This window comes from Dromiciops gliroides, chromosome 6 (assembly GCF_019393635.1).
Source record: "Dromiciops gliroides isolate mDroGli1 chromosome 6, mDroGli1.pri, whole genome shotgun sequence".
In the NCBI taxonomy this organism is placed as follows: Eukaryota; Metazoa; Chordata; class Mammalia; order Microbiotheria; family Microbiotheriidae; genus Dromiciops; species Dromiciops gliroides.
The window spans coordinates 132,846,932-132,865,859 of record NC_057866.1 but is presented as its reverse complement, the minus strand read 5'-3'; the positions used below and the strand labels follow the sequence as shown (position 1 = coordinate 132,865,859).

The 18,928-nt window shown below is 35.1% G+C and overlaps 1 protein-coding gene across 16 annotated transcripts in view; it reads right to left on the bottom strand.

The window, feature by feature from the left end:
• Positions 1-18,928, bottom strand: part of ADGRL3 (adhesion G protein-coupled receptor L3) — a 971,834-nt gene that overhangs the window by 28,731 nt on the left and 924,175 nt on the right. For all 16 annotated transcript variants that reach the window (XM_043972867.1, XM_043972872.1, XM_043972873.1 and 13 more), the window contains 2 exons: positions 18,035-18,160; positions 4,056-4,152 (listed from right to left, as the gene is read on the bottom strand). In XM_043972867.1, coding sequence (XP_043828802.1) covers positions 4,056-4,152; positions 18,035-18,160 — 223 coding nt within the window. The remainder of the gene's footprint in view (positions 1-4,055; positions 4,153-18,034; positions 18,161-18,928) is intronic.

Sequence of the window (18,928 nt, the reverse complement as noted above, 5' to 3'; positions counted from 1 at the left end):
GAAAGGAACAATAATTGACTGTAGTACTAATCTGTAGAAATGGGATTTTATATTTAATGGTTCCTAAAGATAGCAAGAATGTTTTTTGTTTGTTTCTGGGGAAGAGATAACATGGAAAATAAAATGTTGGAATGATACTTCTTGTAGAGATATGTTCCAGATATACACACAGGCAGGCTCACTCAAAAAGTCTGATCTTTGACTGCATAATGTAATCTGGGCAATAAGTGCATTTTGTCAATTTTATTTGTTGTTTTAAAAGGAATTGGGGTAGCACATAGTGGGCCTGAGTACTCTGAAACACATCAAAAAGTTTTTGCTCAGGAGAAATATTTAAAAATGTCATTAAAGAAAAGTATGAAGAAAAAAGAAAGTATGTTCAATCATATGGAAAAAGTTTGGGATAACTAGTGAACTGGATTCACTGATATCCATGGTCAAGGAATGTGTAACAAAGTTTAGGCCACTAGAGCATAAATCTTTGTCTATGACATCACAAATCCACTGAAATATATAAGCATTGATTTTTGCTAGTTGTTGGAAATAATAATATGAATGATTACAAAACCAGGAGGTTACAATTTTATTGGTCCTAGAAAACAATATTATTATGACTTAGTATCATTCAACTAATGAAAAAGAGAGTATATGAGTTATACTTAGAGAAAAATAATAAGTACTGACATGAAATAAGAGTTATGTTCCTGAGTAATAGATCAGAATGAGTTCTTCAGTAGAATCTGTGATGCTTATTAGGGATTTCATCAGTGACTTGCATAAAGGCAAAGATGGTATACTCATCAATTCTATTCTACCAGTTGACATGTAGTTGGGAGAGCTAACTCACTAGATCCCAAAGGGTCTTGACAGACTAGAACTTTGGACTGACTCTATCAAGATGAAATATGAGAAATAAATGTGGTTTTATACTTGGGTAAAAAAAAAAGTCAATTTCAAAAGTTTAAGGTAAGAAAGTCTCAGTTAGATATCAATTCTGAAAAATATCTAGTTTTAGGGGACTGCAAGTAAAGTATGAGTCAGCAATGTAGTGTAGACGCCAGAAAATCTAGTGTGACCTTGAACTACATTTAGACGGACAGAGTTTCCAAGATTATGGAGGTAATGATCCCAATGTATTCGACACTTGTCAGACCTCATCTGGAGTTCTATGTTTGGTTTGAGGTGCCAAAGGTTAAGGACAATGATAAGGTGTAGTAGGGCCAGTTAGGTGGTACAGTGGATAGCCCACCAGGGCAGGAGTCAGGAAGATCTGAGTTCAAATCCATCCTCAGACACTTAATAGCTGTGTGACCCTAGGCAAATAACTTAACCCTTAGTTACCTCAGTTCCTCATCTATAAAATGGGGATACACTGGAGAATGAAAAAGAAAACTACTTTAATATATTCAGACACAACTGAACAACAACAACAAAGCTGTAGAATTTTCACAGGAAGGCAAGTAAGATGGTAAAGTCCCAAGTCCATGTCATATGAATATGCATTTAAGGAACTCGGCAAGTTTAGCCTAGAGAAGACTCAGCTAGACATTATGGCTGCTTTCCAGTTTGGAAGGGTTGATATGTGGAGGAATGATTGTATTTGTTTGGTTTGGTTTCAGAGGGAAGAACCAGGAGTCATGGGTGGCAATTATTAGAAGTAAGTTTAGGCTTGGGGTAAGGAAAACTTCCTAATAATTAATGATGCCCAAAAGATGCTCTAAGACATAGTGAGTTCTTCCTTCATGGAGATTTATTTTTTGTATGGGTTGGACTAGATGAACAATAAAGTTATTTCCAATCTCAAATTTTATGAATCTATATTTCATTGTTTGGACATAATTTATTAGTAAATAAAACAATAAATCATAATAGATACCACAAAAAGGATTAAATGATAAGGAAAATAAAGTTCTTATACTCTATTTTCCATACTTTCAAAAAGATTTATTTATTCATTCATCTATATGTTTAATCATTTTGTTTGTTTGTTTTTGTTGTTGTTTGTTTGTTTTGTGGAGCAATGAGGGTCAAGTGACTTGCCCAGGGTCACACAGCTACTAAATGTTATGTGTCTGCCCCTACAAAAAGAGCTATTTAAATGTTTAAAGGAGGTTATTTAAGAAAAATTCTAAAATCTTCTTTAAGGTTATTTAAGCAAAGTCTTTAAATCTCATTCATTGGAAAATTTATAGTGTTTTCTTTTAAAGAAAAAAATGGCTTTCTTAAAAAGAAAACACTATAAATTCTCCAATGAATGGGATTAGGTTAAGGAAAAAAGAAAGATGATGAAATCATAGCATTTTAGGGCTGCATGGGCCCTTGGAGATCATCTAGTCCAACTATATCATTTTATAGATGAGAAATTCTGTCCTTGCAAAGGGAATAATTCTTGTTCTCCCAGATATATTCATGATCAACTCATCTTCTGCCATACAGGAAGTAATCTGTTCTCTTACACACAAGCCAGTTTTTCATCAGTTGGAGCTAAGGCAGGATTAGATGAGGACAGCTTTGAAACAGTTGTTTAGATCAACAGATTCTATATATTTAAAATAAGTAATCCCTGCCCCCATAAAATAAACAAACAAACACAAGAGCATTATCTTTTTTTTTTTAGTTCAGGAAATAATGGTCTTGATTCTTGAACAATATATTTAAGTGTCTTTTTACCTGAACCAAAGTAAGTTAATTTACTCTAATCACCTAAATCTTAAATTTTCAACAATTTTGCCCTAACCACCACATATAATTTCAAAAGTTATGGCTCCCTCTATTGCAATAAAGGGTAGATTCCCATCCATTTAAACACCCCCTACCCCAAATGTGCCAATCATAAGCACATATTGCCTATATGATAAATCCTCCAAGTAATATATTAAATGAAACTGAGTTGAAAATGAATTAAGACAAAATATTACTGTTCCTAGCTTGGTCTGAGTCAAAGCAAAAATGACCAATGTAAAATACAGAACTTGCCCTTGTTGGGAAAAGTAACAGGTGCCTATGACCCCTGTTGCTGAGGAGACTGAGGTTGGTGGATTGCTTGAGCTTAGAAGTTCTGAAATGAAGTAGGCTAAGCTGACTGGGTTTTCACACTAAGTCTGGCAACAAAAGAGCAGAGGGCTACCAAGCTGCCTAAGAAGGGGTGAACCAACCCAGCCAGGAAAAAATGAAAAGGTAAACCTTCTGTGCCAGTAGGTGGTAGAATCAGGTCCATGAGTGGCTGCTATACTTGTAACTTGGGCAAAATAGGGAGATGCTATTTAAAACAAAACAAACAAACAAAGAAACCTGGCCCTTGTAAAATCTGAACAAAAATATCTTCCTTAGGAAAACAAATCTGGAATGTCACAGGTTCCTAAACTGCTGCTTTCTAAGAGATATAATAATGATCCATATGTTTTCGCTAAGCTCAAATTCAATTTAGAAAAAAACAATTAGAGATTTGTTAAAAGTATGAGAAAATTTGAGGTATCAAAAGAGAAAAAAAAAGGAATAGAGCCTGTGGAACAATTTACCCAGAAGCATTCATTTTTTGGGAAAGGTCAAGGTGCACATACAGATTTTTTCCCTTTATCCTCATGCCTTCTAAAGATTAAGATTAGATTTGCTTTTCCTCCTGTTTGTCATAGGTACGGATTATGCAGTATTTTTTTTTTACTACCTGAAAGAGTATGAAATTGCTTTATACCTGGGACAATGTGTAACTCTATGATGCTTAGCAGACTCTATAGCCACATAATTGCCCATTTTCATTGCTTGCAATGAGGCCTGACGACTCACCAGTTTATGGTAGTAGCAGCTGACTATATGGAAAGAAGTTCCTTATTTCCTAACTTCCTTTCAGAAAAGATATTCTGAAAATTCAAGTTAAAAAAAATTCAGGTTTATGAATAATGGAACACCCTGCTACACTCAGCCAGGTTTTATACTTTGTTGTCATATTCCTATCATAGGGAATGAGGTCCAAGCAGAAGCTGAAAATAAAGCAATAAATTTAAGACTCCTTAAAGTAATCATAGAAGTCATAAATATGAAAAATAGTTTATAATTACCTCTGTTGAGTGACGCTGAACTGTTTATATCTCCAGTAATAAAGGAAGACTCAGACTGCTTTCGAACCGTGTCATTCCACATCCTTCGAATCCGGCTCTAGAAATGGGAAAGGGAGGAGAAGGTACAAACTAATCAGACACTGAATTTTCTCACAAAAATTCTTACCCACACACACAATTTTATGTGTGTGTCCTATGTTGCTGAGGCTTTCCCCCCCCTGCCTTACTGTAATAAACATTTTCCACAATGTTGTAGCTCACTTGCAATTTCTAAAAGTTGATTTGCTGACTTGAATTGATCTCCCATGAAGTCTTGCTGTACTCAAATGCCATATGTATCCCCCTCCATTAAAAAGGAAAAGGACCAAAGCTATGAAGTACTAGAATAGTACCATAGCAATTAAAGCCAGATAAATGGGAAATGTTTCCTTTAAAGACTTTTGCAGGGTTAAAATGTTTTAAATTTGCTGAAGGTTCAAGCTAGTAAAGTACTTGATAAACCATCTGAACAATTTTGAGGGGCCTGTTTTATCTGGAAAAGTATTAAACTGTTTTTATTCTGGTGATATGTGATATCTCTCTATCTCCCTCTCTCTCTCTCTAGCTCTAGCTCTATGTACATGCACACGCATACATACACGTACACACATGTGTACACACATGTACACATATGTGTGTATGTTATGGACCATGAACCTTTGGAATGCCAAGTTTTGGTGCACTTCAATCATAACATGCCAAAAACTAACAGCTAAACAATTACTCTATTAAAAAAACAACAACAGGGGCAGCTAGGTGGCGCAGTGGATAAAGCACCGGCCCTGGATTCAGGAGGACCTGAGTTCAAATCTGGCCTCAGACACTTAACACTTACTAGCTGTGTGACCCTGGGCAAGTCACTTAACCCTCATTGCCCCGTGCAAAAAAAAAAAAAACAACACACACACAACAACAACAACAACTAACAGTGGGACTCATTTTTAAATAAACTGGAATTTTAGGGAATACCACACTATCTAGCTTCCTTTTTTATTAAAAAATAGTTAAATGTCAATTCACCTTCTTACTACACTGCCAATGGAAAACATTGGCAGTTAATGTGAAAAATTTTCAATATCTGTTCATGTAGACAACCAAAAGCAAACAAGTTGCCTGAACCAGAGAGGTATCAAATTGGGAAGATTACAGTATTGGCACCACATTTAAGTTTGGAATTTAAGTTTCCATTCAAGGGACATTTAATATCTACTGGGAAGCCCCTGTACTTTTAGCTACCTAGAAAGTAAACCCATATTCTCAGTGGCTATGCCAATCAATAACTGGTAAGCTTCAGCAGTTTTGGCCAAGTTGGAAAGTTTTCACTTATGGATTATAGAATGCACTATGTGTCTGTCATCTTAGAATCAGCCTAGTTAGTATTCATCGCCTCCACACTAGTTTCTAGTGATCATTTTCTTTTGCTCACAGGAACATATGGAACTCTAAGGCATGGAAGGATTGCCATCTGTTTCAGAGGAGGCATGACCCTTTGTTCACTAGTTCAAGGGTCTATTATTTTGTACATGTAGATATTCTCTTCACTAAGGCTTTTTATGATTCCTCAACAACTCAGTAGATGGTTTTTGAGAGGTGCTTTCTGATAATAACGATGATGGTGGTGGATGCTGATGGTGGTGGCGGTGGTGGTGGGGATGGGGATGGGGGATGATGATGATGTCTAAATCTGGGGATGTTTCTCAGATGACAGACATACAGCCTATCACTATACTCATACACATAAACTTTCTCGCTTGTTAGGAAATTGTCAGGGGTGTCATTCTGCAGGTACAGCTTATGAAAGAGAACCAAGAGTCATCTTTACACAACAAAGAGGTATAAGAACAGGACTTTAAGGATGATAGTATCAACACCAACGAAATGTTATTTTGATAGAGTTTCTGTCACAAATAATAATTATAAAACTAGTCTATTAATGACCAAAACTACCTAGAGATGGTAGAATAGGTGTTATTACTATCTTTACCTAGGATCCCAGGTCTGAAGAGAAAGTTAAGTATAAGAGATGGAGTTTCAAATTACAAGTATTGGATAACAAAATGAAAATGGTTTACTATTATTCCATTTATTTTTTCCTGGTCCATCTGGCTTTCAGTTTTTACCAAGATTGTAAGGCTTGTTGTAAGTAAAAAATAAAAGAGTAATTTTATGAAGTACAGATTAAATATTTGCAGAAATCTTTTTTATGTAAAAGCATAGAAAAAAAGATTAAATAAAAAGGAAAAGCACAGAAAACTCAATTTAAAAGTATTAAAATATTACTTAACACCTTCTCTATAGAGATCCCTGTGCTTGGCTCTGGGGGAGATGCAATATTTTGAAAAGATAGTCCTTGCCCACATGAAACTTGTACTCTTGTAGGAAATATAAGAATAAATGGCTCCAGTATATTTATGATACATAACTTTTTTAGAGAATTGAAAAACAAACTGGGAATTTTGAGTGGAAGATTGTTACTAGCAGGGGGAACAGAGGAGCTTCTGTAGGAGGTGACATTTAAAATGGCCTTTAAAAGATAGGTTGGAATTCATAAGTAAAGCCTTTTATGCAAGATGTATCAAACACGCAGGCAGAAACTACAGTGTGGGTGTAAAAGGAAAAGAGAATAGTACAATTTGGCTAAAACAGAGTATGTGGATGTGAGTGAAATTAATTTTAAACACAAGTAATATGATTGGCTATATCAGCAAGCATGGTTAGTGTCCAGGACTAAGGAGGTGCTAGTTCTCTGCTCTAAGCAGATCACATCTGGAATACTCTAAGGGATATATTTTAGAAAGGCGATGGACATTGTAAAGAATGACCAAGATGGCGAAGAGGCTTAAGATTATGCCATATGAAGATAAGTTGAAAGAACTAGGGATGCTTAGCCAGGAGAAAAACTTAGAGTAGGACAAAATATTTATCTTTCATAGTGTGTAGTACTGCCAATGTAGAAAAAGGAGTAGACTTGATCTTCATGGCCTCACAGGGAGGAACTAAGAATAAAAATTAGTAATTGTAGAAGGCAATTAGAGCTATGCCAAAGTGGAAAAGTCTGCGCTGGGAGATAATGAGCTTCCCCTTACTAAAGGTCATCAAGTAAAGCTTGGGTGACTCATTATGCAGTATGTTATAGAGGTAGGGTCTGAGCTCGATGGCCTCAGGCCCCTTCCACCTTTCAGGTTCCATGATTCCCTGAGAAATATGAAATCAGGATGTAAAGATAGGGTCATGCCAGATTGTATTAGTCTTAGCCTGCCTGGTAAAGGAGTTTAGACTTGACTCAGTGAACAATAGAGACATATGAAAGATCTTTGAACTGTGAAGAACCTGATATCAAAAGAACATTAATTTCAAAGAATTATGAAAAATGTGTTGGAGAGGGGAGAGAATGGAAGCAGGAAGAGTATTAGGTCTTTTATGCAAGCTACATGCTTATACTACATTTTCCTTAAATTTCATAATCCACCCTACTCCAGTCTGGCTCATTCATCTCTCAGCCTTTCCCACTGTAGTGCTGGAAATAACTGTTCTATTTCCACCACTCTTCTACATCCTTAAATTTTTCGACTAATTTTCTTTTTTTTTAATAGAATTTTATTTTCCAAAATATATGTAAAAACAAATTTTGACATGAATTTTTTTAAACTTTGTGTTACAACTTCTCTTCCTCCCTCCCTTATCACTCCCCACCCACAAGAACTCAGGCAATTCAAAATAAGTTATACATGAGTAGTCATGGAAAACATTCCCTCAACTAATTTTCAATTCATTTTTTCATTTTAAATGAAAGCTGGCTCTTGCCTGAAAATTGGTGGCCATTCCTTTTCTTCCATTATTTAGACTCACCAGCTAATGAACTATACTCATTGATTCCTACTGCTGTTTTCCGATCATTTCTTTACTATATACATTAGTGACTTTCCCTCCTTTGAAATCCAAGCAATATGTTTATACCACATTCTCTCTATCCATGTTGCTGTTCATCATTGACCTATACATCATTTTCTCAAGTTCCTCAAAGATTCCAGTATCTAGGTCACAATCTAATTTCTATTCTACCCTCTTACCACCATCACCATCACCACCGCCACCATTATTATCATCAATGTGGCCGTAATTATTAATGTTGATGAAGGTATAACCACCATGCCATTTCATGCATCAACCTCCTAAACTACAACAATTTCCTCCTCCATCCTATTTTAGTGATAGCTATCCTATGATTCTGCATGATAGTATAAAGTTGGATAAGTCTTAAGAAAACATTTGGTCTAAACCATAAAAGAACAAGAATACTCTCTACAAAAGACACTACAAGAGACCATTTAGCAATGACCTCAAGATATTTGAGGAACAATGGTACAATGGAAATGGGACTGCATTTGGAGTCAGAGGGCAGTGATCTTAGGTCTCAACTTTTCTGGGACTCAGTTTCTTTATAAAGTAAAGGGCTTCGGTTAGGTGGTGGTTAAGATATCTATCTTATAGATCTGATTACATGAATCCATGTTCTATAGAATGGAAATTTATTATTTCCCATAGTAGCTAATTGCACATGTGTAGCTTTAATTATTAGTAAATATTTCCTTTGATCAAGTATAAGTTTGCCTCTTTGTAACTTAAAATCACTACTTACATTTCTGTCCTTCAGAAATGAGAGCAAGTGTAATCCCTCTTTTTTCAGGATAAACCTTCAAATTCTTAAACCTCAGACATGCTCCATCCTGAGTTTTCCATTCTCCAGGTGAAATTATACCTAGTTTCTTCCACAGTTCTCAAATGGGATGGACTCAAGCCCTTCCCCATCCTGGTTGCCCTTCTCTCAATGCTTTTAAGCTAATCATTTTTCTTCCCAAAATATGATGCCTAGAACTTAACACTTCAGCTGGGATATGCCAAGTGCCAGATATAATGAGATGGTCACCTCTCCAGTCCTGGAACCTAAGCCTTTTTAAATGTAGCCTAACATTTCATTAGATTTTTTGGCTGCAATATCACAATGTTAATTCGTTGTTAACTCATTTTGTCCTTATGCACCATTAAAACCTCAGCTGATTTTTATATAAATACCTGTCTAGTCATACCCCTTCCCCAATCTTGCTTATGTATAGTTGATATTTTGAATCTGACATTATTTTTATCCCTTTAGATCTCATCTTAGATTTAGCCCAATATTCTAGCCTGTCAGGATCTTTTTTTGTTTGTTTGTTTTTGACTGTCATTTATTATGATCGCTCTCCCTCTCCATTTTGTAGCATCCACAAATTTGACAATCACATCATCTAATCCTTTACCCAAGTGACTGATAGAAGTGACAACAGCACAAGTCTCTGGGACAAATAATTTGACTCCTTCTTCCAGTGTGGTATCAAACTATTAATGATAAATCTTTGTGCTGAGCAATTTCCCAGTTCTAAACATACCTACTCAGACTCATTTAACTCATGTCCTTCCATATTTTTTTTACAAGAATAGTACAATAGGCTTTGGCAAATGTTTTGTAAAATCTAGTTAAAATATATGTATAGTATTCCTCTGGTCTATTCCTATTAAAAAAGGAAATGAGATTAGTCTGGTATGACCTCTTCTTGATGGAGTTATGTTCGCTCTTCATGATCACGACTTCCTTTTCAGGCATTCACTAACTAAACCTTTAATAATAATTTATAGAATTTTGCCAGCAAACTAAGTCAAAGCTTCATGGGTTGTATTTTCCATTCTCTACTCTCTTATTTTCTGAAAATGGAGACATTTGACCTTTTTTAAAAAAATCCTGTGGTACTTCTACCAAACTCCATGATTTTTCAAAAACTGTTGAAATGACCCAGCAATCATAAATCTCATGGTCTCTTTATCTTTCTTGACTATCAAGGCCATGTCTTGTCCTGTACAATTCAAAGACAATGCTTCATGGCAAAGAAAATAGAAACAAAATAGGAGTTGAAGAGCTCTGCTTTCTTTCTCTTCTCAGTTCTTATCATTCTTTTTTAAATTAATTAATTAATTAATTTTTTAGTGAGGCAATTGGGGTTAAAGTGACTTGCCCAGGGTCACACAGATAGCAAGTGTTAAGTGTCTGAGGTCAGATTTGAACTCAGGTCCTCCTGACTCCAGGGCTGGTGCTCTATCCACTGTGCCACCTAGCTGCCCCTCTCATCATTCTTTTTAATGCCTTAGGGATACAGTGTTGGGAAGTATAAAAAAATGTGTTTAGAGTCACAGAAGCCAAGTTCAAATTTTACCTATGCCACTTATTGCATATTTGATTTTGTGAAAGTCATTTAACCACCCTTGGCCTCAGTTTCCTCAATTATAAAATGAACTAAAAGATCTATGAGGTTTTTTTAAGAAACCACAGAAAAGGGAAAGAACTTTTCCCTAGATGTTCCTACTTGAGAGATTTCGGGAAAATAAAACATAGTCTGGTAGAAACAAAATATTCACAAAATTTACACTGGTTAGCAAGTATAACTCTTACAAAAAGGCACAGATGGGTGTGTGTGTGTGTGTGTGTGTGTGTGTGTGTGTGTGTGTGTGTGTGTTCTCTTGAGGGCTGTGAACTGCTGTGTTGATATTTTTATAATCATAATACATAGTGAATGCTAGAAAGATGATTCATCTCCTGCAGTGCTATTCTTATGATGTCCTACACAATCAGGTGTATTTCTCAGGCACAAAGGACATCAGCAAACCTTCTGTTCCCTTTCTTCACATCATGAAAATGTATTCCTGTCAGTAGAAGTGATGAAGTGCAAGAAGCTATATCATACCTTGGCAGGAGAAGAGGAGCTCAGATATGGAATAGCTTAAGTTTGTAGGGGGGGCGGGGAGGGGGGAAGGGAAGTTTCTGAAGCTACACAGTAGAAAAATAATAATAAAAAAAGATTGATTTTCCTCTCTTAAGAAAGAAAAGACAATTTGAAAAGTACAGATAATCAATTTAATTTGATAAACACATTAAGTGCCTACTTAGTATAAGGCCCTGTGCTAGATGTCCTGAGGATACAAAGCTGAGATAAGATACCTGGTCTTTGAATGAGATTACACTCTAATAAAAGGGGGCATGGAGGCAGGGTTGGAAATAAACACAAATAATTATAATACAAGGCTCAATGTGAAAAATTCACAGAAGTGATGAGAGATTTTTTCCCCCCTAGTTACAGGGATTGAGGAAGACTTTATGCAGAATGAGTTACCTGAATTAGATTATTTGAATGAGGTTTAAAGGAAGGAAATTATTTCAACAGATGAATTAGGGAAGAAAGTCTGTTTCTAGCATAGATAAGAAAGGAGGATGAAAAAAGGGAATGCTAAATCATTCAGTTTGGCCAGAAAAAGAGTACATGAAAGAGAGTAAGATTGTTGAATACCAGGATAAAGAATTTTAGATAATGGGGAACCACTAGAGGTTTTTGATTAAGGGAATGAAAAGATTAGAAAAATGGATTAGGAAGTTCACATGGACAACATTGTGAAAGACAGGCTGCATAAGGAAGAGACTGGTGGAAGGAAGGTCAATAAGGAGGCTGGTATAATAATAACAGCAGAGAAGTGATTAAAAAATGTTAGTAGTGGTAATGAATAGCAGAGATATAGCTACTTCTGAGGGTAGAATTGATAACTAGTTGATTGTAGAAGCTAAAGGAAAGGGAAGAATTGCAGATGAGTTCTAGGTTTTGAGATTAGATTACCTGGGGAAAAGAGAAACTAAATAGAAACTTTTCCATTAGACTTAGTCTATGACAATTAGAGAAATTAATCTAGGTATAGTTCATGGGTACCACAAAACTAAGTAACATAAAAAGAGAAGCCTATGGTTTAGAAAACTTAAGATATATTAAAATGTAGTCTGTGAATTTCAAAAAACTGAGTTTTAAAAAATACACATTCAAACTAAAAGCTGCAGAAAATTAATTCTTAAATATTCTACAGGAAATTTGTGAATAGCTAACATTGTAACTGATGAATAGGCATAGAGGGTAGAGGGGATAGGCTTTAAAGGAAACCTCTTGAGTTCTGTTTCTGTATATCTTAAGAAGATATACATTGAAGGGGCAGCTAGGTGGTGCAGTGGATAAAGCACTGGCCCTGGATTCAGGAGGACCTGAGCTCAAATCTGGCCTTAGACATGTGACACTTTCTACCTGTGTGACCCTGGGAAAGTCACTTCATGCTCACTGCCCTGCCAAAAACAAACAAAAAAACAAAAAAGAAGACATACATGGAAATTTTTAGTAGACCATTGGAAATGTAGGACTAGAGTTCTGGAGCATAGGTTAAATGATGGAGAAAGAGATTTGGGAGTCATCTTCATAAAGGTGATAAGTGAAGCTGTGAAGCAGTTGAACTCAATATGGGAAAAAATAGAGAAAAAGGTTCACTGGGATTTTATCTCAGGGCCCCCTGCTATGTGAACTCAGACAAATTTAACTTTTCTGGGCTTCCATGTCCTTATTATTCAACTGAAGTTGTTAGACTATATCACTACGGCCTATTCTAGTTCTGGTAATTCTGTGATCATGAAACTTTTAGTGACTTGAGAGAGAACAGGGTTAGCGGAATTGCGAAGATGAAAGGAAGCAGCTAGTAGGAACAGTGGATAGAGTGCTGGGACTGAAGTCAGAAAGACTCATCTTTCTGAGTTTAAATATCATCTCAGATACTTGCTAGCTGTGTGACCCTGGGCAAGTAACTTAAGCCTCTTTGCCTCAGTTTCCTCATCTGTAAAATGAGCTGGAGAAGGAAATGGCAATCCTATCCAATATTTTGTCAAGAAAACCTCAAATGGGGTCACAAAGAGTCTGAAACTACTGAATAACAACAACAAAGAAGATGAAAGTACTGCAATAAACTTTCCTTAGCTTTGATCTTTTAATGAAGGACAAACATTTTTAAAAGATTTGATAATATTTAGAGTAAAATCCCAGTTTTGGTGATATTTGTTGTGGAGAGAGACTGGGGAATATAGAGAACTGGGGAAAGAACTATATACTTTTCAAAAGGGTTGAAAAAATAGAGAGCAGCATAATTGCATATGTAATTCATTTTACAAACAAGGATTAAAAAAGTCATATTTCTTTGAAAGGATTTACCACAAACTTGAAGTAGCTTTTCTAGACACAAATGTTTATTTTTTAAAAATAATGATCTGTTCTATCAAAGATTATATTTCTTTTTTTTTAAATAAACATTTTTATTTAAAATTTTGAGTTTCAAATTCTCTCTCCTTCCCTCCCTCCCCTCCCTGAGGCAGTAAGCAATCAGATATAGGTTATACATATGCAATTATGGAAAACATTACCATATTAGATATTTTATGTAAGCAAACTTGAATAAAAGGAAATGAAAAATAGTTTGTGTTCAGTGATAACAGTTCTTTCTTTGCAGGTGGATAGCATGCTTCATTAGTTTTGGGGGATTGTTTTGAATCATTGTATTGCTGAGAATAGTTGAGGCATTCATAGTTCTTCATCAAACAATATTGTTGTCTCTGTGCACAATGTTCTCCTGGTTCTGCTCACTTCACTATATATCAGTTCACACAAATCTTTCCAGGCCTTTCTGAAATTGTACTGCTTATCATTTCTTATAGCACAATAATATTCCATCACAATCATATACCACAGCTTATTTAGCCATTTCCCAATTGACGGGCATTCCTTTAATTTCCAATTCTTAGCCACCACAAAAAGAGCTGCTATAAATATTTTGTACAAATAGTTTTTTTTTTTCTCTTTTAGGGGATGTCTTTGGGATATAAACCTAGCAGTGGTATTGCTGGATCAAAGGGCCATAGTTCCAAATTGCTCTCCTGAATTAAACCAATCATTCTAACAATGTTGTTTGATTTGAGGACCGAGTTCCTTAAGTAAAAAATGGTCATTGCCACTTGTAGGTACATGCTAAAATGAAAAAGTCTGAGATGCTTTCTCGCCATTATGTGAAACAAGTAATTTTCTGATAAACAAAACCACTCCCTATAAGAAAATAAAAATTTTCCACAAATTAATTTATATATTAATGTGTATAAGGATATATTTAGAAGCAGGTGGTCTAATAGATAGTGTTGGCATTGGTGGAAGAAAGACCTGAATTCAGACCTTATCTCGGTTATTTATTAGCTTTGTGACCTGGGACAAGTCACCAAAAAGATTATATTTCTGATCTTTTCCTAGAAACTTTCCTGTAAATAAAAGAGGTGTTTGCCTCTGAACAGTCTTCTAAATATTTCATAACCAACATTTAATTTTCAATTCAAATGAGTATGGGAAAATTTAGAGATTGATATGCTGAAATCTTGGTATCGAGGTATGGTATTGTAAGGTGATTCTCATTTAGGTGGTATCTCTTTACATTTAATGTCCCTGACATGAGACACAAGGGGAAAAGAAATAGTTCTAGGGACATTATTCTGTCTGTCACCTAAGTCATTGCCTGGGAGATAATTAAAGAAGATCATCTCTTTTAGTTCACTAGGGGTTCATTTAGATGATTAAGACAAGTAGTTTCCTAAAGTTATTCCATTTCCTTTGGAGCTCAGATGAAGAAAAAATAAATTCATTTCATAATGGCATAGGTCTATACTTAAGGAATCATAGACTTGTAGAGATAGAAGGGATCTTTTTTTTTTTTATGAGATATTTTATTTTTTCCGTTACATGTAAAGATAGTTCTCAACTTTTGTTTATACATGCTTTACAATTTCAGATTTTTCTCCCTCCCTCCCCTCCCTCCCCCCTCCGATAGAAGGGATCTTAAAGATTGTCTAATTCAATTCATTTATTTAGCCCTCTCTCTCAATAGAGTAGCTTTATGGCTAACATACAACTGAATGGACCCCTTAAAAGCCAGAAAAAATATGAATGGATTCTCCTAGATCACTATGTAAGTCATCAAAAATGATTTTATGGTCTTGGGAGGAGTCTTATTCTCTTGGTTTACTGAATAAAATAATTCTGTTTTGTGAGTAAATGTTGAGTAGTCATGATTGTTTTTGGAACATGGACTGTGGTCATCATGAAACAAATTCATTCTTTTCACTCAAACAACAAACAGAGGAACTTGTTCAAATGTGGACCAGGTTTGAACCACAGGCATTAAAGTGACATGGATAATCAATATAGTGGAGTAGATTCTTACTGACTGGGGGAAGGTTAAAAGAAATTGTACTAAATGAATATAATGCAATACTCCCATAACATGAGAAATGATGAATAAGGGTAATTCAAAGCCAAATTTTATAGGATCACAAGATCATAGATTTATAGCCAGAAGAGACTTTAGAGACCATCTATTCTAACTCCCTCATTTGTAGACAGGGACACTGAGCTCCAGAGAGGAGAAATGATTTTCTTAACATTAGACAGGGAGTGACAGAGGTGGAATTTCCATGCCACCAATCATTCCACTACACCATTCTGACTCTCATTTGTTTGAACTTAAAGTGGAGAACCAAGAGAAGATATACACCATAACCAAAATAATGCAAAGGAAAGTAACAGGAGAATGTAGCAGAATTCAGATGAGTGCAATGAATAGTCTCAACTCCAGAGGAATGATGGTGAGAACTATTTGCTCCTCCTCTTCACAAAGAATGGGTAGACTACTAAGTGAAATGAGGAAGATGTTGTCAGAAATGCTCAACATACCAGATTCTTTTGCTTAATTGAAATTCTTTGCCATAAGAGAATATATTTTTAAAGGATTTGAATTAAGAAGTGACAATAATGTAAAACAAAACAAAAACCATCAATAAAATCTGAAATGAAAAGAATCAGTGTTCTATTATAGATAGTGGCACATTATGGGTAATCTTAAAAGAGCATACCCTTTTATGTTATATCTTCAAAAGTGTAAAAAAGAATAGGTGGTTTATATCTAAAATAGATATTAGAAATCATATTTCTAGAAAATTAGGACTATGAGTTTTTATTATATGTGTGATCATAATTTGGTAGATCAAATCCTCAGATAAAATTAATTTTAAGACAAATATTAGTTTTATTAACAAAAGAAATCATGATTGGTTTCTCTTAACTTATATAGTCATGGAATTTTAAAAAATTGCTGTCTTTCCCTCAAACTCACTTTTACCCCCTTTTTCATCTCTTTGTCCCACATTTTTTTTTGCTATTTATTATATTTGAGATTATTTAAATTAGTTCTTTGGGTTTTATGATATAGAGGCAGGCACCTCAACCAGGAATGACACACTTCTCAGACAATACAGCTAACAAATTTTAAATTCCATCTCCCTGTGAGGATATATATGACAGACACATATGAAGTGAAGTCATTTTGAAGTTAAAATTTTCAGTCATTTAACAAATTCTTTCACTCAATCCATGAGGCCAGACACTGTGCTTGGAATGTACTCCTTCCTTCTGAATCCCCCAATCTTTATCTTCTTTCAAGGCTCAGTTAAGGTGCCTCCTTCTCTACAAAGTCTCCATTGATTCTTTTTTTTTTTTGCGGGGCAATGGGGGTTAAGTGACTTGCCCAAGGCCACACAGCTAGTAAGTGTCTGAGGCCGGATTTGAACTCAGGTACTCCTGAATCCAGGGCCGGTGCTTTATCCACTGTGCTACCTAGCTGCCCCCTCCATTGATTCTTTATTTGATAGTGTCTCTTCCTTACATAATTTTTAATTTACTTCTCTGTATACATGCAATATTTTTCAGGAGAATAAAGACTTCTTGAGAAGGTTAAATGACTTGCACAGGGTCACACAGCTAGTAAGTGTCAAATGTCTGAGGCCGAATTTGAATCTAGGTCCTCCTGAATTCAGGGCTGGTGCTTTATCCACTGTGCAGGCTCTTTCCTTTTTGTCTATTCAACCTCAATCCCCAACACAGTGAGTGGTCTATGCCTAACAGGCACTTAGTGAATGTTTGGAGAATTTATTTCACAAAATATAGGCTACTTGACAGTTTAGTTAGATAGTGCAGAACTGGCTAAAAGACTGAACCAAAAGAAGAAGAATTGAAGAACCTAAAGGGTGGTCTCAATCAAGGTGCCACAAGGTTTTATTGTTTGGGTCTGTCCTATTCAATGTTTCAATTACTTGGATAAAGATACAGAATGACACACCTATCATGTATATGAAGATCTTCAAGTTGGGAGAGATCGCCAATATATCTCAACAGGCTAAATTTCATAATGATAAAAGATATTTTTTAGAACTAACTTATTCAATGTTATAAATAAATATCATCTCCCAGGTCTTGATTCATGGCCATCAGGGAATGACTTATCTATTATTGTGAAGACTGGATTAAGTATGTGGATAAATATCTTTAGAAATCCATATCATATACAAATCAGTGGATCTGATGTTTGAATATGCTGCTTTTCAGAAATATCATCACCAATTGTAGTCTGAAGAAGCATTACCTTTATTACTAACAATTCTGTATCATGACTTTATTTGAAAATTATTTTAGGACATTAAATTTTTTTTAAAACCCTCTGAAAGAGAAGCAGTTGCTTCTCTTAAAATGTTTTACACCTTTGTCATAGCTGGTAGTAATATTTTTAGGGTTTTATTTACATCTTAGCTGAAACAGCAAATTTCTTGAGTCTTCTTGAACACTAAACTAGTGAGTAGATCATTAATGGTAACTCAGTAGAGCTTACCCTTTTACATCAGGTTTAATTCTTCTGCATTGAGTGGTATAAAGTTAATATGAAATAAAACCATCAGAGTCTGGAGTTCCTCAAACAGGCCTATCCTCTATCATGCAATTCTGTGATATTATAATTGTAACTTTCTTAATTCCTGCTATCATCTCATCGCATTTTGAGCAGAAAATTTTCTTCCCCCAACAATTTATGAGTTTAACATTTGGACGGTGACCATCACTGAAGCAGAATGGGTAGTAAATCAAAACAACATGTGGACAACAGATATTCCATGTCAGTTAACAAACATCATTTACCTGTGAGCCTGTGGAATAACGTCCAGGAGTTCGAGAACCAGATGTTTTCCCTGAGCCAATGGAACTCTCTGTACTTTTGCCACTACAGCAATGTGTGCGGAGACATTTCCCATATTCTTTACGTACCTAACAAATTAAATATTAACTTTAGTTAGCAAATAACTTTTTATTCTAGTTATGAACTTAGATTTTAAGAGTATAAATTTTCTTTTTTCAGAATCCATTGTAGTCATCTCTGTCAATAATAGTGTTAAAGTATTTTTATTGGACACATATTTTATATAAATGTATAAATGCATTAATAACGTCTAAAGAACAAGCTTTCTTTTAAAAAGCATATCTCTGTCCTCATTAGAACCTACCAAACCAAGTATTTGAAAGAAGAACAAAGAAACCTGAGATTTTCTTTTTCATGCCTTACTATTAACATCCTGATAAATTTAAAATAAACTGGCATATTGGTTTATTGAGGTAACAGAAGTTACTGTTTCTGGCAGTGTATTGGTGGGGAAATTATTTAAAAAACCACACATTTAAAGATAGGACATGGTTTGCTGAGTTTTTATTTTAAACCTTTTTTTTTGTTGTTCTTTCTGAGTTAAGTATTCATGAAAGGTGCCAGATATACCCCTTCTAAAGATCATGATTTCTAGAGACTTGAGCTTCTTGAGCTAGGCTTTCCTGAACCCTGCTCCAAAATATATTTCCCCTTGCTTCTTTAGGATCACTGAAAAAAAAAAAAAAGATCTACTTTTGCTATGGCGTGGCTTGACTAATTTGCTTAAGAAACTAGGAACTAGGGAAAAAAATCAGACAACACATAGATAACAAAAACTATAAAAACCCCACATCTTCCTTGATTTTATATTTTAACAACCTGCCTACCCCCAAAAA